This window comes from Canis aureus, chromosome 16, assembly GCF_053574225.1.
Source record: "Canis aureus isolate CA01 chromosome 16, VMU_Caureus_v.1.0, whole genome shotgun sequence".
NCBI classification, from domain to species: Eukaryota; Metazoa; Chordata; class Mammalia; order Carnivora; family Canidae; genus Canis; species Canis aureus.
This window is the reverse complement of record NC_135626.1, coordinates 20,521,903-20,545,531: the sequence shown is the minus strand read 5'-3', so window position 1 is coordinate 20,545,531 and position 23,629 is coordinate 20,521,903. Positions and strand designations below refer to the sequence as shown.

The following is a 23,629-nucleotide window of genomic DNA, read 5'->3' as shown; positions in this document are numbered from 1 at the left end:
CTCGGAGGACTGTACGGCAGCGGGGGAGCGATTTGGCGGGAGCACAGGGCCGCTCGGAGGCCGCCGCCGCGATGCTCCCCTCCTTGCAGGAATCTCTCGACGGGGATGAAAAGGAGCTAGAGAGCAGCGAGGAGGGAGGCTCCGCCGAGGAGCGAAGGCTCGAGCCGCCGCCCAGCAGCCACTATTGTCTCTACAACTACCGCGGAAGCAGGTGCAGCGCCGGGCCGTCCCTGTAGCCCCGCCCCGCCCCGCATCCCGGCCCCGCATCCCGGCCCCGCATCCCACCCTCGGCGCTCGCCAGGGCCTTCTTTCCCCCCTCCCAGCTACCTGGTCTTTGGCCTCAAGCCCTTCTCCCGGGCTAGCGCCCTGGATTCCTCGGCACTCCCACGCCCCTGCCCTCCAGCTGTCCCCCGCGTCCTCTCAACCCCTACCGGTCGCCCCATGCCCTTGTTTGGCACAGCGCCTCGCGCACTCATTAATGTCACTTTGCACCCCCGTCCTTTCCTGTCATTATCGCCCCACTTTCTCCTCTTGGCCCCAAGCATCCACACCTCCACCCCACCCTCTGATTATCCTCCGTTCTCGCTGCCTCTTTTTCCTTGGTCGGGGCAGACATTTCTGGGGCTCTTTTGGCCCTGGAAAGTTTGGTTTTTAGCGGAAATTTCCTTGACTCTTGTTGGTATTTAATTTAGCCTTTCCTCCACCTTTTAGAGGGCCCGGAGAGCGAAGGGGCTCTTTCAGCACCGTTTCATGGGTTTTCCCTATTGTGAAGGTAGGAATGGAGGATCCATGCACTTCTACCTTGCAGCATTTCCAGTTGACTTTCACCCCCCCCAACCCCCTACCCCCCACCCCGTGCTTGCCGGCGGGGAAGGGGATGGACTCCGCTGCACTTAGAGCCCATGACTGACAGTTATATTGCTTTTGTGATGTGCAGATTGGCACAGCAGCGAGGGGACAGTGATGATGGAAGCCCAGTTGGCACAAATGCAGAAACTCCCTCTGGTGATGATTTCAGGTAAAAACAGCTTGACCATAGCCCCCACCCATGTGCTTTTATCTTCTCTGCACTCATCTGTCCTGTAGATATCAGTGGTTACCCTATTTCCATTCAGCTTTCCCAAGGCAAACCATCAAGCCCACCTATCCCCTGGGAACCTCATCTGGCTTTCCTCACTAGTTCAGTCATTCAAGGCTGGGCAGATCCAAATACTGGTAGTGCCCCTGGTGATTAGCCAGAGGCAATTAATCTTAGTTCCTTGATTGGGAACTGCATTAAATATTAAATGTCTTATGGGTATAAAGAAATCTAAAATCCTCCTTTTCCCCCGCCTCAATGCCCTTTCAGAGCTCCTCTGCTACACACTAGAATGTAAACTCTAGGACAGCAGATTGTTGTCTCTTTGGTTCATTGATGTCTCCTGACCTGGCACCCTTGGTACTAGGGTAGACATGTAATACAAATTTAGTAAATGAATGAATGAACTTTAACACTGGATGCAGAGTAGAGTAAAATACGACAGTATGTTCACTGACTGGATGATGGATGATATAAGGAATGTTTTAATAGCATTATGGTATTGCAATAAGGAAGTTAAGGTCAGTGGATTAGGGGTCCCAGAGGAGTCATAATACTAGAGAGAATGAGCTGGAAAGATAGGACTATTTTAAACTGTTTGATGAAATAGATCATACTTGGTGACATACACACCTAGAAGCCTCACCAACAGGAGTCATAAAAAGCTTTTTCAAATCCTTAAAGAGATTCTGGCTTTTGGTAATATTCTGACTTATGGGGTACAAATGCAGTAGTCCACTGGTAAGGAATGTGTCTTTCATTTGTCAAGCCTCTCCTTGGTGGATACTAATCTGCCATCTGAAGTGGAGCCAGAGCTGCGCAGTTTCATTGCTAAGCGTCTTTCTAAGGGAGCAGTATTTGAAGGGCTGGGTAATGTTGCATCTGTGGAGCTGAGGTAAGTGTAAAATGTGCTGTGTTCTGAATTTTTTATTTCTGAGCTAAATATGAGAAGATGAGAAATTGCAAAAGATCAGCTCTCACTAGACTTGCAAAGTTCATCTTTGTTCTTTGCACTGGGTCTTACACACACACACACACATTTGTGGAATGGAATTAATTGAATTAATTGAATGGCAGACTCTGCCACCTAAGTATACTTATTTAGTCTTGTATTTGGAAAATAAGAATTAATTACCCAAACTAAAATTGTATACACTAGTATACAATTGTAAAGCGCTTTCACAAACTTTGATGCCATTCTCTTCTATAACGGGGCAGTAGAGCAGGTTCTCTTACTTCCATTTTCAGATGAGCAAATAAACTGAAATGTTTGTGACAGTAAGGTCACAAAGCTGGTCATATTGATGACATTCAGGCTAAAACATAGGTATCCTCTGTTGAATTCCAGCCATCTTTCCATTACACCCCTTGATTATAGTTTACTTTAGATTATGATTTTGGCATCAAGCCCCCTCAGGAATATGAAGCCACAAACCAAAGAGAAAGCCCCAGGATTAACATGGCACATCTGCCTGAAGCTTCAGTGATTCGTGAAGTTTTTGGGGAAAAAGAGAACATGTTTATATTTATGTAAATGTGGATGTACTATGAATGAGAATAAAATTTGCATGAGTTTTTCATATAAGAGAGGACTCAAAGAAATTCCATGTTTGAAATTCCAGGCGCTACTCTCATTAAAGCCTATAATGGTACCTGATAGTTTTCCTCTGCTGTTTCAAGTAAACCAAGAAGTCTAGGACATTCTGACCTAGTTTGCAACCTAACAGTATTGCCAGATCAAGATGACCAGAGTTTGGACAGTCCATAAAACTAGATGTGTGAGTTAGCAAAAGCGTACATTTTATTGTCTTGTCTTTTCTAGGATTCCAGATTACCGAGTCGGTTGTTATTACTGTCTTTTCCAACAAGAAAAAGTGCTTCCTGAAGCAGCAACAGTGGACTCTGAACATAATGCTTCAGAGTACGTGGTCTGTTTTTTAGGAGGATCTGAAAAAGGACTTGAGCTATATCCTTTCTTTGATCTTTGAGGATATCAGGAAGGAAAACATGGGAAGCCGAATGGAGGAGTATTACTACCAACCTAGAAAGAGCTTTTCTACCCCTTACGTATTTACTTCATTTCATACTTTCATACAACCAGTTTGTCTTGGCATGTTTTAATTTACAGTTTGTATTATTTGAGAGATTTTATGTTTCCTATTGAGAAATCAAACGCTGTCTTGATTCATCCTTTATTGCTTCCTTAAGAACATACTTTCAGGCTTGAATTGGACAAGTACATTCAAGGGCTAAAAAATAATATGAGCCATGAGGTAAGATGATCACTTTAGTTGATAAGACTGAGATGATAAATACGTTATACTTATTAAATCATAGATGGACACAAAGACACCCAAATTCTAAAAACGTATAGCTTTGTGGGCTAATAGGAAGGTGCTGGTTAAGGGAAGTAGAGAACATAGTCCTGTAACTGTTGTAAATTTCACAAGACTGTTTCTTATGTTTTGTATCCATGAAAAATTGAATCCATTAAATTCAGGGTATATGGTAACATTGCAAGTGAGGAAGAGGATGCTCTTTTCCTGATTTCTAGGCACATAAGACTTATAGTTTGGACAGAACTAATGCTTATGCAGCCTCTGGTACCAAAGACATGCTCTACAATGGTATGACTGTCCTTGAACTCAACATCAAAGATTTGGGGAAAAATTCCATTTTTTATTAGTCGATCTTTGGTGAATTAAATACATCCATATTGATTAAGTTATCCTTACCTTTAAAAAAAACACACATCCAGCATGTAGTAATTGTTAAAGTCATAACTCTTCTAACTTTACTACCCATTTATTTGGTAACAATTCCTTTTACTTGTCATGTGCTTACAAGATCCTGCAGGAGAGGAAAGGATAGCATAGGAGTAGAATAAGCCAGAGAAATGGGTCTAAGGGGAGCTACTCTCCCAGAGTGGAGCTCTTCCACTAGTCCCCAGTGAGCACCACAGCCTGGAAAGCTTAGATGTCCTCCTGGCAGCATGTCTGACAGCTGGAGCGGGCTAGAGTACTTTGATGAGTTAATATGTGTCCTTCTCTGATCCCATTTGAATCTGAATAAGCTGTCTCACTCCTTCAGCCTCCTTATAAAGGAGGTGCTTTATAAGTTCACACATGGATGTTTCAGGCACAGCCAAGTGCTGAGGGATAAGGATTATTAAAAGAATATCTTCTGGGGTGCCTGGCTGGCTCAGTTGGTAGAGCATGCAACTCTTGATCTCGGGGTTATGAGTTTGATCTCCACTTTGAGTGTAGAGATCACTTAAAAAGAAAATCTTTTTTAAAAAAAATCTCCCCAGGACGTCTCTGGGTGGCTCAGTGGTTGAGCATCTGCCTTTGGCTCCGGGCATGATCCTGGCATCCAGATCGAGTCCCACACTGGGTTCCTTGCTGAGAGCCTGCTTCTCCCTGTCTATATCTCTGCCTCTCTCTCTCTCTCTCTTATGAATAAATAAATAAAATCTTTAAAAAAATCTCTAGTAAGTACACAAAGTATACAGTGTGGTAGGGAGAGATGGACATGTAAATGCCCAACTTCTCCCAGCAAAAAAAATAGCATGCAACCCTATTTATTTGGTCTCTTTATTTTATGTATTACATTTCTAAGTGTGTTTTTTAAATTCAGTACAGGATTAATCCCCACTCTGCTCAGGGAAGTTATATTACAATTCCTTTTTTGAGTTGCTGGTGGTAGCTTAAAAAATGGAGGTATCTATCCTCAGTTCTTTTCACTGTCCAATTTAAGTACACTAAGTGAAGGCTTATATTAAAGCAGATGACATTCTTTCTTGATCTAGGAAAGGGGCTTGGAGAATCACATAAAATCCTACCTGAGCAGCTGGTTTGAGGATGTTGTATGCCCAATCCAAAGGGTGGTTCTTCTCTTCCAGGAGAAGCTTACCTTTCTGCTACATGCCGTAAGTATTGCCCAAACAAAAGCATTTCTTTAATTGAGAGTCACTTTGGCAGAGTTTGGATTATTTAAAGACTTATTCACTTTCTCTGAATATTACTCCCCACACCCCTGCCCGATATTCATTCAAACTATGCTTGCAATCAGGACAGACCAAATTCTGTTTTCTGAGACCTAGAAAGTTCCATTACTGAGGTAGAATTGCAAATACTAAATATTCCTTAAAAAAAAATAAATAAATAAATAAATAAATAAATAAATAAATAAATATTCTTAATAGGATAAAACATTATTATTATTTTTTTTTTTTGAGTAGGCTCCATGCCCAGCTTGAGCGGAGCTTGAACTCCCAACCCTGACAGATCAAGACCTGAGCTGAAATCAAGTGAGCCAGCCAGACACCCCCTAGGATAAAACATTTAAAAATAATAATTTTGAAGTGATCTGGGAGAGGCATAACTTCTAAAACAATTTGAGAAGGAAAACAAAAATCCAAAGTGATTTTTAACTATATAAAAATGTCCAAATAGGGGTGCCTAGCTGGCTTAATCGGTAAAGCATGCATCTCTTGATCTTGTGATCAAAAGTTCAAGCCCCACATTGTAGGGGAGATTACTTTTTTAAAAATGTCCAGATAAAAAATGAAGAATTCCAGATAATTCTAGAGTATATGGCCAGGCTTTTATTTATATATGTGGTAGGTAAATTCACCTGCAACTGGACAGTCCCATGAGACCAGGGTGGTAATGCCAGGTTTTAGATTGTCAGTGGACAGCTGCTGAACAAGGCTCTGTAGAGCTTCTGGGTGGTGCCCATCAAGAATCGTCCAGTGTGGTGGTTATTGGGGAAGTTATTGATGTTTAGCATCTAGTAGCTGCTCAGTAAGGAAAACTAGAATACATGTATCAATTAGGCTTTATTTTTCTCTCATAGGCTCTAAGTTATACTCCTGTTGAAGTTAAAGAATCAGATGAAAAAACAAAGAGAGACATTAACAGGTAAAGAAGAGTTTTGCAAGGAGGGAACCTTTTCCATAGCAAGTCTGATACTACATTTTTAAAGCCATCACCCAGTGCAGAATGAATTTGCTTTCTTCCTCCTATCCTGCAATACTGTTTGTGAAAAATAACTTGTGTGTTTGGTAGGTTCCTGAGTGTGGCCAGTCTTCAAGGCCTTATTCATGAAGGCACCATGACGTCTTTGTGCATGGCCATGACGGAGGAGCCACATAAATCTGTGGTCATCGATTGCAGTGGCTCCCAGCCTCAGTTCTACAATGCAGGTGAGCCATAACCCCTGAGGCAGCCTCCCTGGCACTGTTGTGAGTCTGTTTTTGCACTGAGAACACATGATGCAAACTTATCTCTCCTGCCTTTTACTGGTACATATTTATCTCAGACTCACCAAAAACAGTATTAATTCTAGAACCACAGATATCCCATCATGCCTAGCAATTCCACTCCTGTGTATATAGAGAAACTCTTACATGTGTATGTAAGGAGATAAGTTCAGAAATATTCATAAAGCCATTGTTTGAAATAGCAAAGAATGGAAGCAAATGTCTATCAACAAGAAAACTGAAAAACTACTATATTCATACAATAGAGTCCCTCCTATATAGCAGCGAAAATGCACGAACTAGAGCTACATGCCTCAGTATAGACCAAAAACGTACTATTTTGAAACAGCCATTAAAAACACAAAGTTTTAACAAATGTAATACTATATAGGCCTTAGAGATTGAAAAAAAAAAAGTATGTAATAGAAGTTGAAAGAAATACAAGGGAATGAAAATCTTTTCTGATGGGAAAGGAGAGGGGATATGATCGGGAAGACACACTCAGGGCTTCAACCATTGGTCATTTCTTAGCCAGGTGGTGAATAGACTATTTTTTTAGACTATTATAGAAGTCTTAAATAATTCACTGTAAGTGGGGTGACTAGGTGGTTCAGTCTTGATTTGGGCTCATGATTTTAGGGTCATGAGATCAAGCCCTACATCTGGCTCCTCGCTCAGCAGAGAGTCTGCTTGAGATTCTCTCTCCCCCGCCCCTCCCCCCGCTTGAATGTGCTTGCTCTCTCTCTGTCTCTCCCTCAAATAAATAAATAAGTCTTTTAAAAAATTAACTAATTCACTGTAAATGTTTTTACCAAGAAAGAAAGAAAATCACAATGGATATATCTGGTGTACACCTGAAACTAATATATGTCAATTACACCTCAGTTAAAAATACATAAATAACAAAAAGAAAGAATAAATGTTTTATACTTTGTAGGATTTCAGTTTTATTTATTTAATTTTTCTAAAATATTTCATAGGAAGCAACCGGTTTTGTGAGGACTGGATGCAGGCTTTTTTGAATGGCACTGAAGGAGGTAACCCTTTTCTTTTTCGACAAGTACTGGAGAACTTTAAGCTAAAGGTAATTAATTGGCTATGTGCCAAATGCCACACATATTTTTGTCTGAATTTTAATTAGTACCAGTGACAGAGTAACAAATCTGCTTTACAGCTGTGATGTCTATTAAATACGACGTTCTCAAAACTAGAATTCCCAGAAGGCATTTACTTTATATTTTTCAGGAGCTTCTGCATATATATATCATTGCATTTCCAATTAATTTGTTTGAATGCTTGCCTGTATCTCAGGGACATCAGTCTTCTAATTTGTGACGTATCTTAGTTGGAAAGCACCGAAAAAATGGCTCAGTGCCTAAGGGTTCAAAATTCTGATGGAGAGGAGTGTTATTACTTTATTTAGGAGATTTTAAAAGTATTTTTACTTTGTATAAGAAACTGTGGGGAAGCCTGGGTGGCTCAGCAGTTGAGCTCCTGCCTTTGGCTCAGGTCGTGATCCTGGAGTCCCGGGATCAAGTTCCACGTCGGGCTCCCTGCATGGAGCCTGCTTCTCCCTTTGCCTATGTCTCTGCCTCCCTCTCTGTTTCTCTGATGAATAAATAAATAAAAATATTAATAAAAAAAAGAAATTGTGTTCTCTCAAGGGCAAAGCATATTAGTAATAAGAATGATGCAAATATTCAAAAAAAAAAAAAAAAGGAAACATCTCAGCAACATATGTCAGGCTCTCAGCTGAATAGGAGATATTTTTCAGGCTTCATTATTTTCTCAAGTATATAAACATATATTTAACTGGGTAATCTTTTTCTAGGCCATACAAGACACGAATAATTTGAAGAGATTTATCCGACAGGCAGAAATGAATCATTATGCTCTGTTTAAATGTTACATGTTTCTAAAGAACTGTGGTAGTGGAGATATCCTTTTGAAGATTGTTAAAGTGGAACATGAAGAAATGCCTGAAGCCAAAAACGTGGTGGCTGTCCTAGAAGAATTTATGAAAGAAGTTCTTGCCCAAAGTTTTTGATCACATGTTTTGAGATCATCATATTGTGAAGTTGTACATTCAAGCCTTGGTGTTTGAAACTGCAGTTGTTGTAATTGTCATAGGATTGCTACTTAAGACTATTTCAAATACATTCTAAATTTTTTCATTTTTTACTTTTAAATAACTTACTTAGAACATAAAAATCTGAAGACCATCTTCACTGAGTCCTAGATATGTGTTAGAGTTGTGTAATTTTAGTATACTGCTGGCCCCATAAATTCTAGACTTTAAGGGTTTGATGCTCAAAAATCTTGAAAGGTAATTTTGTGGCTTCTTTGAGGAGTTGGCTGCAGGATTTAGCAATTTTTCCTTCCAGAAAAATTGTAATACTCCTTTCTCAATGTACTATAGCTTCTTATAAAAAATGTCCTCCTAGTCTCACAAATTAGTGCTGTGATACCGTTTCAGAGACAGATCTGTGCATCCTGTGGGTGCTTGGATAGATTTTTTTTTTGTCTGATTGGTAATGACATGGATGATAAAGCCAGCTTTTAAGTCAATACACAAATCACGAGTGTGTGAGAAATTAAATGAGCTTTAAAAATAGATGCACTAGCTTCAAGACAAAACATCATCTTTGATGGAAGGCTACTGCAGAAGTGGCCTCCATCCCCTTTCTTCATTCATTTGTTCACAGGTATTTGCCAAGAGCCTGTATTTTATTTTCTCTGAAAATGCTGGAATTTTCAGAGTGTTAAAAAAGAAAATACACAAATTCTACAAGCAAACTGTAACATAAAGAATATAAACTGATTCTGCATATTGGGGTTACTCATTGATTTTAGTTTTTGTATATTTGTTACAAGCCTTATATTGTTTTATTCCAAATCAATTGAATGTGCCCTCAGCTAGAGCCATTTATAATTCTCATGGAAGCCAATTGTAGCTGCACACGTATGATGGCAGTTTGTTCTGCATAGCTCTTTAATAAATCCATTTGATAGTGATTTTTGTTTAGAAGATCAGAAGTCTTCTCACTGCCCTCAGGATGCTCAGAGGAACACAAGCCCGTAAAAATCCTCTCCTAAGCTCATCTAAATTCACGTAAGTGCTGAGTTTTAACTTTTAAAATGACTGACAACGGTCTTCTGCTTTCTCTTCTATAGAAGTCTGGGGACATGACTCACCAAGCCATTTCTTTTCCTCTAATGAGAAATACAATTCAGGATCTTCATAAAGGCTCTCATATGGTTTTAAATTTTAATAACTTGGATTGTAGGCAGTGCAGAAAACAAAATCCAAATAGCATTTTTTAATAGCATTAAATTCAGAATGACTATAGGAAATAAGCAATTCTATGGCACTACTCTTGACTCTTTTTCTAATGTACTTGGTTGCTCATTTAGAAATCAATTTTTTTAATAGACAACATTAGGACATCAACATTTAGAGTCTTAAAAAATGTATTTTTCCTTTTTTAAATTCACATATCATTCAACAGTCCATGATATAAATGGCATTTAAAAGTAAATGTAATACCTGCTTCAAGCCATTTATGGATATAGTCAAGATATAGTTATATATTCCTTACGTGTACTTTTATATTTTGTGATGCAGGCTCACTACATTATACAGTTGTGTAGCATACAGTCTTATTTTACAAGTCTGTGTCAAACCATCACTACTGTAGGCAAGGAAAATGGTGACATGGAATCAAGTACCTTGTTGGCCATGAGAAGAAACCCAAAGAACTCATGACCAGAAATATGTACTGTATTCAAATTTTAATAAGCTAATGTATTAACTTTTAAAGTTTTAAAAAGGATTTGTTCAGTGTGGAATACATTTATGTATTACTTGTATGCTCTACACACAGAGGAAATATGTTTGTCATGTACCAAAAATGGCCTCGGCTTAATTGTAATTATATTTGTAATAATAATAATAAATCAACTTAGCTTCTCATCAGTAGAGTCATTTTTATTTAACTAGCTCCATTCTCAAGTCTGACATTTTTATTAAGGCACAACAAGCTTATGGGGAAATTATACTTGTTATGCTAAGGAATTTGTTGAATCACATCACCTGCTGGAATACAACTTTCTACACCTTGCTGGAGGCATCAGTCAGGGTGTGAGGGCAATTTCCCTCACAACGTTTTATTCATTGTCCAGGGAAGTTACACCTGTTGAACTCAATGATCCAAGTCACTTCCCTTTACTCTCATTCATTATTAACGATGACACAATGCCTGTCCTTTACCAGAGGTGCACTTATAATACTAGATACTAGGAAAGCCTGCAGGCATTTGGGAAATAAGAGGAGGACCACAGGAGGACCTAACCATGTATCTTAGTAATGGAGATCCCCCTGGGCGTCGATGAAGTCTTTCTACTTGGACGTCCAAGAGGGCAGCTCCAGTTCTACAACTGTTAAACTTCCTAAATGTGTCACAGACTTCAAATATTTCCGAGTTTGCATAAATGCTAGATTCTGATTTGGGGGTGAAAGGGAGTAGTAATGAATTCATAGCTATGGACTTTATTGCAAAAGTCCTAAGTCTAGGAGGGCTGAGAAAGCAGAGATCCTGTTAAGTGAGCACTGAAAGAATGTCCCAAAGTTCATTACTTTACTACTGCAGTGAGACTGGATCTTTAACACCAACACTTCTACATGTTTAGTGTCCTTAAAGTCCTATATGAACAGCTGAGGATTGAGAGCATGAACTTGGGAACCATAATGTGAATCCATCTATGCCATAAGGTACCCACAAGTCCCTAGACTTCTCTAAGCTTTCCCCTTGTGTAAATATGGGCATATTATACCATTTCATACCAAGTAGATGTGCATTAAGTGAGGATAATCTGTTGAAAATGCCTCATCCTGTGCCCAGCACATACTAAGTAATAAATGGTCTTCACAGTTACCTTATCACCCATAAACATCTCATGAAGTTATCAGAAGAATGAGAATCTAGTAAGCGGGAAAACCAGAAAAATGAAGGGGGAAGTGATAGGAGGCCAAAGGCAAAGCTAGCTGAACAGCTTTTGGCTGTCCAGAGAGCTTGCCTGTAAGCTCTAGTAGAGCCTGAAACTGATGGCAGGAGGGGGAGTGAGGGGGGATGCGCACTGGGGCTCAGACAGGGTCCTGATGTGTCCCTCAGGGAAGTTAGTATCCACATGTGAAAGAGAAGTGAGTTCTTTGGTCCTTTAGACTGAGCTGTACTCTCAAGTTTGTTCTGGGATAACTTCTGCAGCTTTTAAAAATGTTTTTACATGGCCTACAGGAATCTGATGAGACATAACATTATGGGAAACAGCTCCCAGGCTGAATTTAACAACGTGGTTTAATCCCTGGATGAAACTGAATGGTTTATCCATGGCAAAACCACATATGCTGCCAATGGTTTAGAAATGGTTTAGAGAAGCTGGAGAAAACAATTCACTTTCTCAGACTTCATCCATTCAAAGCCCATTCGATTGTGAAGCTTCCTAACACTACACTTTACCATGTACGCCCCTCTTGTTTTCCCCTTCTTTTACCCTGAGAACATTCCTATCACTTCCTCAAGATCCGGGTGTTGACTGCCCCTAAAAAGGCATAAAGGGTAGGCTACTGGGGTAAAGAAGGAAGTTCCTAGATGTTTCAAAGAAGAGCATTCCAATAATAGTAGTCAAGCTATTAATCTCTCGTCAGAGTATAGTGTGAGAGTAGAAGGGGAAGACAGGGCATCCACCAGGACAGCTGGCACAAAAATTCTTGACCTGAATCCACAGATGAGTTTTCTTATTTACAGATCACCTTCCCCTAGACATTGTACACAGAATTGTCTGTGCATTTTTAAAGCAAGAGAAAAACATAGCTTTCATCAACCATTCAAAAGAGTTCAGTGATTCTAGAAGGATTAAGAACCACCGAGCTACCAGCACCAGGACCAAGTACCAGGTCCCGGAGCTGTGCTGTACACACATCAGCACCACTGTGGTCCACCGCCTCCCACCTCCCCAATCCAGACAGAGATAAAACAGGCTCCAATAGCCCTTCAGGTCACTTCCTGAATAACGGATGGCTTAAAAAAAATCTTTAATGGAATCTGTGTTCAAATAATATGTTACAACAAAAATATACAGAATGTACACAATACAAAAATATTTAGAAACAAACATTGCAGCTTGTGTTTCCTTTTGTTTCCCACTTACTCAAGTCCTTGGAGGGAGGGGGAATTCAGCCTTGGGCACTGTTTTTTAAGGCAGAGGAGTATTGGTGCTTTCCAGCCGGCGCTGGGAGCAACATGAAGGATGCCAGGAAAGGGCTACCCCTGCACCCAGGAATCTGCATTATTTGCAAATGAAACTGGACCCTGGGCGGGAAGGGGAAGATCTGGGTTTGGTGAGCAATGACTCCCCTAATCCTCTGGGCAAGAATGGTCCTCATAGAAATTGAGAATCCTATTAGCTGGCAAAAACGCCTCATTAGGGAGCTTTTCCTAATTAAAAAAATGAATGATTAATGGTATCATTAAAGCCAAATTTCTCCTTTGAAGATTTGTTTTCCCTTCCCTAGTTTCTGTGATTCCTCTTCCATTTAATGAGTGCGCAAATCTATGGCTGCTGTTGGGGGAATCCCTAGTTTTCAATTTCTGCATCCTACAGATGCAAGGCCAGCCACCCTCCACAGCCCCAAGAGGCACACCGGACCAGTGGCTGTACCAGACCAGGAAGGAGGGATGATGGGGGCATGCTGCTGGCAGGGTCCTGGGGGTGAGGGCACACGGACTGGCCAAAGAGAAAGCCAGACGCCAAAAAAGAAAACTTTCTTATCAGACAATCTCTGGGTCTGGTTTTGGAGACCTGGGTTATGTAGAATGACTGTGGACCCCACTGGTGGCCCTGCCTGGAGCTGACAGCTGGGTGAGGGTGGGGAGGTGCGTGTTAAGCAGACCAAAGAACTTTTGGGTTACTTTTGGACACTGCTGACAGGGAATAGCTGGGGCTGGTGACCTGAGGTTAGAGGAGGCTCCCTTGCTGCAGCTCAGACAAGAGGGCAAATGAGATTTTCGCCCCAGGCAGTCCTTCTTGGTAGCAAGCTCCCATCTGCAGCCCTGGGTGCTTCTCTGAGGGCTTTCTAGAGTCTTCTAGCTCACCGTCTTCTCACCCCTGTGAGAGGGAGACTCCTCTTCAGGCCACACTGGATGAAGGCAGGGGTGACCTTCCACTCCAGCAGGGCAGACCTGCCTCCCAGTAAGGCACCAGCTGCCTCTGCTCCTCCAGGGAGAGACAGCACCACTTGGGTTTAGGGGGCTGCAGCCCATGGCCAAGGCCCTCCTCGCCATGCTTACCCAAGTCCTCTCAGCCCCCAAGTCCAACTTGGTCTCCTCTCTGAGGAAGCGGACCCTTCCAGCTACACCCTCCTCTCAGTAAGGCAGAGACGGGCTGGTAGGACACAGACAAAATGCCTCAGGGTGACGCCACTCAGCCACCGACCTGGGCCTGAGCCAACTCGGCCTGGCAGTCCTTAGTACTGTGCTGGCATGAGTCCAGCATGACCTCAGGAAATGTGGGGACCAGGACAATCTATTTAGCTTTGGGCAAAGACAGGGAAAGGCTCAGCGTAGTTTGGGGCTGAATGGAGAACTGCCCATTTACCTGTGATCACCAAGGTCAGGAAGCCACAGTGCCAAGACCCCTCACTGCCTGGCCCAGTTGACTTCAGATGAAGCCCCTGCCCTCGCCCCTGCAGATCCAGTCCCTCTGCCTCCCAGGCTGGAGTTCTTCATCTTTCTGGGTGGTCAGGGGTTGGGAATTCCAAGAGCAGTATAAAGGGAATCACATAGTTTGTCAAAGGCCATCCTACCCCCACTTTCTCTTCAAGGCCTCATCAGGCCCTGCTCGGGAGTCATTCCTTGAGCTTGGTTGTCCCACTAGTACAACGGCGGTGGGAATGAGCTTGACAATAGCCAAGTTGCCTCCACGCTCTGAGCACCTGAGTCTATGGGCTGCCCTCACTTCTGACCCTCACCCAAATACCCAACAATCCTCCAGAAGCAGCTTTCCTCTAAGCTAGAATTTCTTTTACTGCAGCCTCCTGTTCCCCCCCTACTCAATGGACACACAGCTTCCATATTCCTGCCCTAGCCTCTCTTACACCCCCTAAAGCCTTTCCCTTCTATGGATAACTGAACAGAAGCTCCTCGAGTGTGAAGGTCATTCCAGAGGGAAACAAGAACAGAACTTGGCAAAAGCCAATTGCAGCATCCTGGTGGTCCCTGGGAGGGCCCAAGGTGTCTCTCCACCCCAACCCCCCCACCCTGCACTGGTCAGTGGCTCTCAGAGAGATACCTGGAAAGGATGAGGAAGAGGAAAGAAGGGGCTGGGTTTGCTGAAAGCAAGATCCTCAGGAGTCATGCCCTCCCACCTCTCGGTGCCTTTGCCCCTCTCATGCAGACCCCTGCATACATTCCCACGCCCCCCACAGGCTTCCTCCGCAGCCTCTGACTGCACGCACAGTGTTTTTCCTTCCCTCACATTCCCTCACCTCACATTCTTTCCACACCATCTCCTACCATCACACGGCGTCCTCACCCACCACATAGACACACACACACACACACACACACACACACACACACACACACACATATCCCCATGACCAAAGGAAAGGCAGAGCAGGACACTGTAGGGGAGGGCAACGGAAGAGAAGGAAAGGCTCTGAGAACAAGGCAGGGCACGGGATGCTGGGCACCAATGTGAGATTCTGGGGGACAGGAAAGGAGAAGTCCAAAGTTGGTACTGGGCATTCCCTAGGCTGAGCTTAGGATGAAGTGTATTCCTTCCTGCTGGGGTTTCTCTCGCTGGATACCCCCAGGGCAAGAGGGAGGCCTGGAGTTATAGCATCTCCCTCCTCTTCCCGCCTAGGCACTAGAGGCCATGCCCCAGTGCCCACCACCAGGAGGGCACCCTGGGCTCCCCTACACCATGTCCTCTGCCACGCTCTCTTCTACTCCAGATCTCCAAACCCAACAGCTGTAGAGCAAACATTTCCTGGCCTGTAACTGTACTGCTGGGCTGGACAAGGGCCTGCTTGCCATCTCAGGGTGAGGGTGAGGGAAGAGGCCATTGCTCAATCCGTAACAAAGGAGGCATCACCTGAACACACGGAATGAGCCCAGCCCAAGGGGAGCGCTGCTTTCACCGCCCCCCAGGCCTTTGCCCTGGCCGGATGTGCTCAGAACAGTCTAGAAAAACAATGGTAACCACATCCAACTCATCCAGCAGGTGCCTTTCAGAAAAGAAGCTCCATTGTCCAAACCTGAATGCACATATCACAGGGGCCCAGCATCGCGTGCTGTCCTCCCTGCCTCATGGAGCTGGTGCTGAGAACGTCCACGCTTCTTTCTCCTGCTGCTTGTCCCTCCGCTCCCTGACCTCGGTCCCCTGGTGCCTTAAGGAGGTGGTGGCAGCTTTAAGTCCAGCAGGGTGTAGGCGAAGATGTTCCAGAAGACAGCGAACAGCACAAACACTGTGTACATGGCCACAAAAATCCACCACAGCGACTGGTCCTGCAGCCTCTGCTCGTAGTTCCTCAAAACTACCACGCCCAGGGTGATGCCCACAGCCACACCGCCCAGGTGCGCCACGAAGCTCGGGTGAGGGCATGGGGGGTAGGCGGATGGGTGGAAGCGGAGCCACACGGCCCGCCCAAACTCCATGCTCACTGCAAGAGGAGGAGGCAAAGAGAAGTCACAGGAGGACCACTAGGCAGGGGCTGGGGGGAGGCCTTGCACTCCAGCCATCCACCCGGCCATCTACTTACACATCCGTCCGTGAATTCGTTCACTACCCATTAGGTCGAGCACGTTTGTTCTCTGCACTGGAGATACAGGAGTGAGGGACAGACAAACCCTGTTCCCCCAGGGCTTACGGATCTGGCAATCGGCCAGCATTGATTACACATTCCCTCTAATGAGAGAATTCCAGTAAAAAGAAAAAATTCTATGGGGAGTAAAAAACAGGTAATTCTAAATCAATACTGGGTATAAGGAAGGGGATTCTTTAGTTTGGGGAATCAGGCAAGATCTCCTTAGAGATGCAAAATTTGAGCAGAGATGTGACTGTCAAGAGAAGGCCCTGAGAAGAGCATTCCAGGCAGAGTGGATAACTTGTGCACAAACCCAAAGACCCTCGCGGCCCTGCGTTCATGAGTCCAGGAGACTTCGTTTCCCCATCTGTAGAGTACCAGGCTGCACTGCTGGAACATTAATAACTTCAATAGCTGCTAGCACTTTACAGTTTCTAAAAGTGTTTTCATGTCTTATTTCGAAACCCTTAGGAAACCCTCAGAACCAGTGCTTTTGCGTTTGGAAAGAAGGGATGGGGGAAGAAATGGGCAAAGAAAGAATGGGAATACCCAGCCCCAACAAAGCACTGGCATTCTCTCCTAACAGATGCTAAAATGCCCCCATACCATTCTTTTTTTTTAAGAATGTATTTATTTATTCATGAGAGACACACAGAGAGAAGAAGAAACACAGGCAGAGGGAGAAGCAGGCTCCCTGTAGGGAGCCCAACGTGGGACATGATTCTAGGAACCTGGAATCATGTCCTGAGCCGAAGGCAGACACTCAACCACTGAGCCACCCAGGTGTCCCCCCACCGCCTCATCCCATTCTCCAGTTCATTTTTCTTGCATGAATTTGCTGGGTTGGCCAATCCACTGGGATGTACTCTCTCAAAAGGACAGGTGCTGAGCAACAGCCATTTCACTGCCTACCACCAAAGAATACTGACAGTCATCGTTATTCCCATTTTTCAGATGAGGAAGCCAAGGCACATTTGACGATGGATAGAAAGTCCTGCGCAGGGACTTTTGTACTTGTTCAGTTACCACTTAATTATCCAGCATGCCTCTCGCCACCTTCACCACCCAGAGATGCCTGCACCTCCATTCCCCTGGGGATTGTCGGGTCTTCTGGCCCAGGCCCTGCAAGTCTAAGAATGACCGATAGATGGCGGAAGAGGAGCAGCCGGGGACCAACACTGAATCCTTCCTTGAGCCCTCCCTGAGCCCCAGGGGCGTCTTCCTGCCTTTGCTTAACAAGCCCTGGGTACCTTAAAGGAGGTCTGAAAGACTTTGGTCTCCTGCTCCAAAACAGCATTTTTAGGTTTTATGATGTTTTGAGTTGGGTTTTTTGAAACATCAGGACTCAGCCTTCTCCTCCCTTCCTTGCACACAAACAGACCCAGAGTCTGAGCAGACAGGGAAGCTATGCTCACCCCACCCCCACTCCATGGTGCCCCACTGTCCCCCACTGCCTTGATTCAAAGAGTCTGTGGGCCTTAGGGCAAGGAATGTGGAAGTGGACAGAAGTGCAGTCCACATAGGTAGGCCCATCCTCCCGCCCATGTCTATTCTGACTCTTCTTCCCCACGTAGCAGGCAGTTCCAGGCAGACAGCCCAGGGTGCTCCTGCCCCAGGCTGCCTACAGTGTGGGCATTAGAAACAACAGAGGCCGGCTCTCAATTCTGCCCCCATCACCTCCAGCTGGATGGCTGTGGGCAGGGGCCATGAGCTCCAGTGGCTACCTATAAATAAAGCCTTAGAAAAAATAGACTCTTCAGGTCACCTGGGTGGCTCAGTGATTGTCTGCATTCAGCTCAGGTCATGATCCAGGCCTGGGTCCTGGGATCGAATCCCTCATCAGGCTCCCTGCAGGGAACCGGCTTCTCCCCCTGCCTGTGTCTCTGCCTCTCTCTCTCTGTACCTCTCATGAGTAAATAAATAAAATCCTTTAAAAAAAAAATAGCCTCTTCACAGCCATGTTCTGAGGGCTGAATGAGAGACCATGTGTCCCCTCTTCTCTCTGCCTCCATCACTTCCGTTCAGATTCTTACCTCTTTCCGCCTCAGAATGAGCCTCTCATAACACCCCTACTTTGTCACACACTATTGACATGTTTCCCTTTTTATTTTGACCACAAATGCCTCAAGGGCAGGGATTTGCCATCTTTCTACCCTTCAGGCCTGATGCAAGCAAGGCTCTATTCCACCCAGTTTGCCCTGTCAGTACTTACTACAGATCAAGGCCACAGCCATTCGCAGCAGCTTGAATTGACACTTCATGCCTGACCAGTTCTAGGGAAAAAGGAGAAAGTTTCATTAGTTCCAGATCTGACCACTCCTCTACAGATGTACCTCACTTAAGAAAATCTAACATTAAAAAAAGTTATCTCAGGGGTGCCTGGTGGCTCACTTAGTTAAGGCATCTGACTCTTGGCTTTAGAGCTCAGTTCATATTCATAATCTCAACGGTCTTGAGTTCAAGGCCCTAGTCCAGGCTCAGGGCTCAGAGGGGGTCTACTTAAAGATTCTCTCCCTTGGCCCCTCTCCAACTTGCACTTGTGCTCTTTCTCTTGTGCTCTCAAATTAAATAAATAAATAAATCTTTTAAAAAATAATCATCTCCATTAAGTCTTGAATGAGGCAGCTGTGGTTTGGTTGTAGATCACACCAGCATGAGATTTCAGGCAATGGTAAATTTATTACTGTCATGAAAGCACTTGAGCTGTACTATAGGAGAAAAAGAATACAGATCTAGGGAGATGAGGTCCCTGTCCTCTCTACATGGGCAGATAACAGCCAAGAGCTGTATCAACTGCTGGGGTCCCACGGTTGCAGAAGGGATGCAGGACAGCAAGCCAAGCAAAGTCAAAGCAGAATGGTCAGGATGATAAAAGAAACCAAAATCCCACATATGAGAAATGGATGGAGAGAAGAGCCCGGGGTCAAGTTCACTGTTGTCAAGTATCAAATGAGTCACTGTAAGGACAGGCATATTCAGTATAACCTGTAAGCGGAAGACTCAATGGATGAAAACTTCAGGGATTTTTTTTAAAGCTCCGGACCTTTCTATTTCTAATAAGTAGAGCTGTCCAAACATGAAATGTGCCATCATGGGGGATCGCGAGTCTCCCATCACTGAGAGGTTCAAACAGGGGCTTGACATCACTTGGAGGGGATGCTCTACAGAATCAGGCGTTGGAAAAGAGGGGGGAGCCAGATGGCCTTCAAACAAATCCCTTTTTCCCCTGAGAATCTCAGAACACTCTGAACCTCCACAGCAGATAAACAGAGTATAATTATTCACCTTACAAAAGGATTTTTCACTTTACAAAAGACTTCGCCACAGGGTTCCTTTGAGGGGCTCTCCTGCAGCACATTCAAAGCACCATTCCATTTATCCAGATACACGCATGCACAGAAACGAGTCTGGAATCTGCCTGGAACACATCAGCCCTAGGGAAGGAGGCCACTGCGTACAGCCAGGGGCTCCTGTCCCCTCCCACCCAACCCACTCGGTCTTTGCTGCCTGGCCCAGGCCCAGCTGAGGGCGGCACATCTCGTACTTCTTTGATGTTGAGAGAACACATGTGTTAAATGTTACCGGGGCCCTGAGCCCTGGCACATACAGTAACATTTATGGAAGCTTCAGTGGAGCAAGCAAGAGAAGACACAGGGCAACTGCCAAAAAGTTGGTGAAATCTTGCAGAAGACATTCAGCATCCTGCCCGTCGCCTCCTATTCCCCCCTTACTCGTCACTGACCGGCAAGCCCTCTTCATCAAAGGTGAGGTGAGCAACACACAGCCCCTCTGCAGGTGGGGAAGTCTCAGCTTTGCTTGCTGATGTGTTCTCTGCTAAGAAGCAGATGACAGGCAATGTTTGTCACCTGCTGGTGGCTGTCCACAGCGAAGGCCCGCTGGAAGACAGGGAACAAAACAGGAATTGGTGCTTTCCACTGGACCTGGTAACCCAGTCTAACCCAGCTTGGCCAACTGATGGTGGGCAGCCCCCCTGCTCCTCTGGAATGAAACCCTAGGATGGGCAGGTACTTGGGAGGCACCTGACAGACCATCTCCTCTCAAAGGGAGACACCCACTACCAAGCGGCTGACAAAATGGCCCTCCCACCTTTGTGACACTCCTGGAGCAGCCCTGGGAAGGGGCTCTAACCACTAAAAAATTCTTCCTGCTCTTGTCCAGCCAGGCTTTGTCTCCTTGCGATGTCCACGCATGGATCCTATTTCTCCCCTATTAGGGGAGTGACACCCATGTCCATAGCAGCATTATTCACAACCACCAAAAAAAATAGAAGCAAACCAGTGTCCATAGATGGATGAATGGAGATACAAGGGAATGTTAAAAGGAAGGAAATTCTGACATAATGAATGAACCGTGAAGACATTATGCTAAGTGAAATAAGCCAGTCTCTAAAGGACAAATATTGTCTGTATGAGTCCACTTCTATGAGCCACCTAGAGTGGTGGAACCCATAGAGACAGCAAATACAATGGTGCTTGCCAGAGGTTAGGAGAGGCAGTTGTTTAATAGATAAATAGTTTCACTTCTGCAGGATGAAGAGTTCTAGATATAGATGGTAGTGATGATTGCCCAACATTGAGAATATACTTGGCAAGGGACGCCTGGGTGGCTCAGCGGTTGGGAGTCTGCCTTCAGCTCAGGGCATGATCCTGGGGTCCTGGGATTGAGTCCCACATCCAGCTCCCTGCATGGAGCCTGCTTCTCCCTCCGCCTGCGTCTGTGCCTCTCTCTGTGTGTCTCTCATGAATAACAAATAAAATCTTTAAAAAAGAGAGAGAGAGAGAGAGAGAATACTTGACACTAAACTGCATAATAAAAATGGTAAATTTTATGCTATGTATATTTCACTCCCCCCAAAAAAGTGATACAGAACACTTCCAATATTCCTTTTCCTCAAAAAAACCCTCTGAATGAGTAGCTTACTTAAAAAGACAGCATCTCTTTCACTGTGTTCTGAGTGATACTATCAGGCCAAGTCAGTCTAGAATATATTGGCCGCGCTGTCCTTCAGCTGAGCTCCATGTTCCCTTTAGGCCCTATCTGGGGCCTGTCTTCAAAAGCACCATCCATAGTTTTGGTCTGGCAAGGCCACTGGTGAGGTGGCTGAGAACTCCTTTCTGGCTAGTGTCTTCATTTGTAAATCTGGGGTAACAAGAGTGCCTATCTCAATTACCTACCTCGCTGGATTGTGAAGGGAAAATGAATTCAAATGCGTAAAGCGCTAAGAACATTGCCTGGCATGTGGTAAGCATCTAGGAAATGTTTGATATTATCAGTCAGGCCTGAGACAAAGGCAGTGGGTTTGGCCTGCACAGCATCTTTAAAACTCCTGAATGACCTTGAACTACTAGCCGGGCAGTCTCTCCAGGCCAGCTCCCTTAATAATCGCTGCCTGGCCCCTGAAGGCACTGGAGTTGGCCAGGTAGATCCAGTCACATCTCCACCCTAAACTTTAGGGAAGAAGAAACTGAGAGTCCACAAGGGGGGCTGGCTCAAGGTCATAGTAAATTAACGTTGAGAGCAATAGGGCCCTCAGGTCTAGGGGTCTGTCTCTTCCTGCTGGCGGCTCCAAGTGCCCCCAAAGCTAAGTGAACGTGGTCAATGCCTCCCAGTAGCTGAAGGGTTAAACTACAGTCACCCCATCCCACACCAGCTGCTTCATTTTCCCCGACCCATTATTCCCTCCAATAAAATGAACCGCAGTGAAACAACAGGAGAAATGAAAAAAGAATCTCCCCACAGCTAGCACTGCTGCTATAAATGTGGAAGCGCCTGTGGCCCCAGGGAACACACATCTTTTGCAGCATCTCCGAGGGGTGAGAAAGAACCCACCCTCAGCAAACAAGGCAGTGACCGGTCCCCTCAGCAGTTTGGCAGCTTGTTCACCCAACCATTTAAGAGCTCAAAGCTGAAATCCAGGCTGGATCTCGATGGCTTTATGTATCCTGGTCAAAACGACTTCAAGAAAACCCAGCTCAAGGGAAGGAAAAGCATGACACAGATAAATTAGGGAGCCATTATTTGTCCTACGAAAGGACTTTTATTAATAAAATGAGCCTTACAACAAAGAGACCTCTGGTGTCTTCTAGATAACAATCTTTCTTTGTGCTTTGACAATATGGTCCTGTTGCAAAAACTGAGATCTCAAACACTTTAGGGAAATATCTATTGTATGGAGCAAAGTGTAAGTAAATATTTTGTATATTTAATAATGGAACTCTGGCCTGTGGGCCCCAGCAAAAAGCAATTAATAAATTATTCAATTATGTATATCTTAATACTTCTGGCATTTTTTTTTAAAGATTTTATTTATTCATTCATGAGAGGCAGAGAGAGAGAGAGGCAGAGGGAGAGGCAGGTTCCACACAGGGAGCCCGATGTGGGACTCGATCCCAGGACTCCAGGATCACACCCTGAGCCGAAGGCAGGTGCTAAACCTGCTGAGCCACCCAGGGATCCCCATACTTCTGGCATTTAAACTAACAAGTCTTGATTGCAGGTCTTCTATGCCATCAGTTTTTTTGTTGCAAATTTTTAAAAAAGATTTTATTTATTTATTCATGAGAGACACAGAGAGGCAGAGACACAGGCAGAGGGAGAAGCAGGTTCCATGCAGGGAGCCCGACGTGGGTCTCGATCCCGGGACTGCGGGATCACGCCGAGTCGAAAGCAGATGCTCAACCACTGAGCCACTCAGGCATCCCTGTTGCAATATTTTCTGAATTTAATCCCTTGATGTAAACTGCAAGTTTTTTGGAACTCAGTTTGATTTTTTATTTTTGCCTTTTTTCCTTAAGATTTTAGTTTTAAGTAATCTCTACACAACGTGGGCCTTGAACTCACAAACCAGAGATCAGGGGTGGCATGTTCCATCAACCAAGCCAGCCAGCCAGGCACCCATGGAACTGAGTGTTTTTGTGAAAAATAAGACATGTTTTCATTTCAGGCAGAATCTTTCACTTAAACAGACAACCTGAAAACAGAAGTGTTCAACACTTTTCTATTTTGTATCCAAAGTAAAAAGAACATATTTCCTAATTGTTCTCTGTAGATAACAGACAAAAATGGGTATAAATAAAAAAAAAAATTACATGTATTCAAGGATACAAACACACACACATACACACGCACACTCATGTGCATACACATAAACACACATACACACATGGAATTTCACAGCTGTGTGGTGATTTGCCACATGGAAAGCATTTTCCCATCCATCCTTTTTTTTAATATTTTATTTATTTATTCATGAGGGACAGAGAGAGAGAGAGGCTGAGACACAGGCAGAGGGAGAAGCAGGCCCCTCGCAGGGAACCTATGCAGGACTCCATCCTGGGACTCCAGGATCAAGCCCTGGGCCAAAGGCAGATGCTCAACCGCTGAGCCACCCAGGAGTCCCTCC

General features: G+C 44.4%; 2 protein-coding genes across 7 annotated transcripts in view; one reads left to right on the top strand and one right to left on the bottom strand.

The window, feature by feature from the left end:
• Nucleotides 1–10,314, top strand: C16H17orf75 (chromosome 16 C17orf75 homolog). Its single transcript, XM_077852133.1, has 10 exons — nucleotides 1–211; nucleotides 938–1,018; nucleotides 1,848–1,973; nucleotides 2,901–3,044; nucleotides 3,294–3,351; nucleotides 4,887–5,006; nucleotides 5,936–6,000; nucleotides 6,148–6,284; nucleotides 7,322–7,425; nucleotides 8,173–10,314. Exons 1-10 carry the CDS (start codon nucleotides 72–74, stop codon nucleotides 8,386–8,388), a joined length of 1,191 nt encoding a protein of 396 aa, XP_077708259.1. The 5' UTR covers nucleotides 1–71; the 3' UTR covers nucleotides 8,389–10,314.
• Nucleotides 10,315–12,415: 2,101 nt separating this feature from the next.
• RHBDL3 (rhomboid like 3) overlaps nucleotides 12,416–23,629 on the bottom strand; it is a 47,435-nt gene continuing 36,221 nt past the window's right edge. For 5 of the 6 annotated variants that reach the window (XM_077852135.1, XM_077852136.1, XM_077852134.1 and 2 more), the window contains 2 exons: nucleotides 18,419–18,479; nucleotides 12,416–16,062 (listed from right to left, as the gene is read on the bottom strand). In XM_077852135.1, the coding sequence (XP_077708261.1) occupies nucleotides 15,791–16,062; nucleotides 18,419–18,479 (333 nt within the window). In that variant the 3' untranslated portion in view covers nucleotides 12,416–15,790. Of the gene's footprint in view, nucleotides 16,063–18,418; nucleotides 18,480–19,948; nucleotides 20,103–23,629 lie in introns of those variants that run through there. The other variant, XR_013354188.1, reaches the window with a different exon arrangement.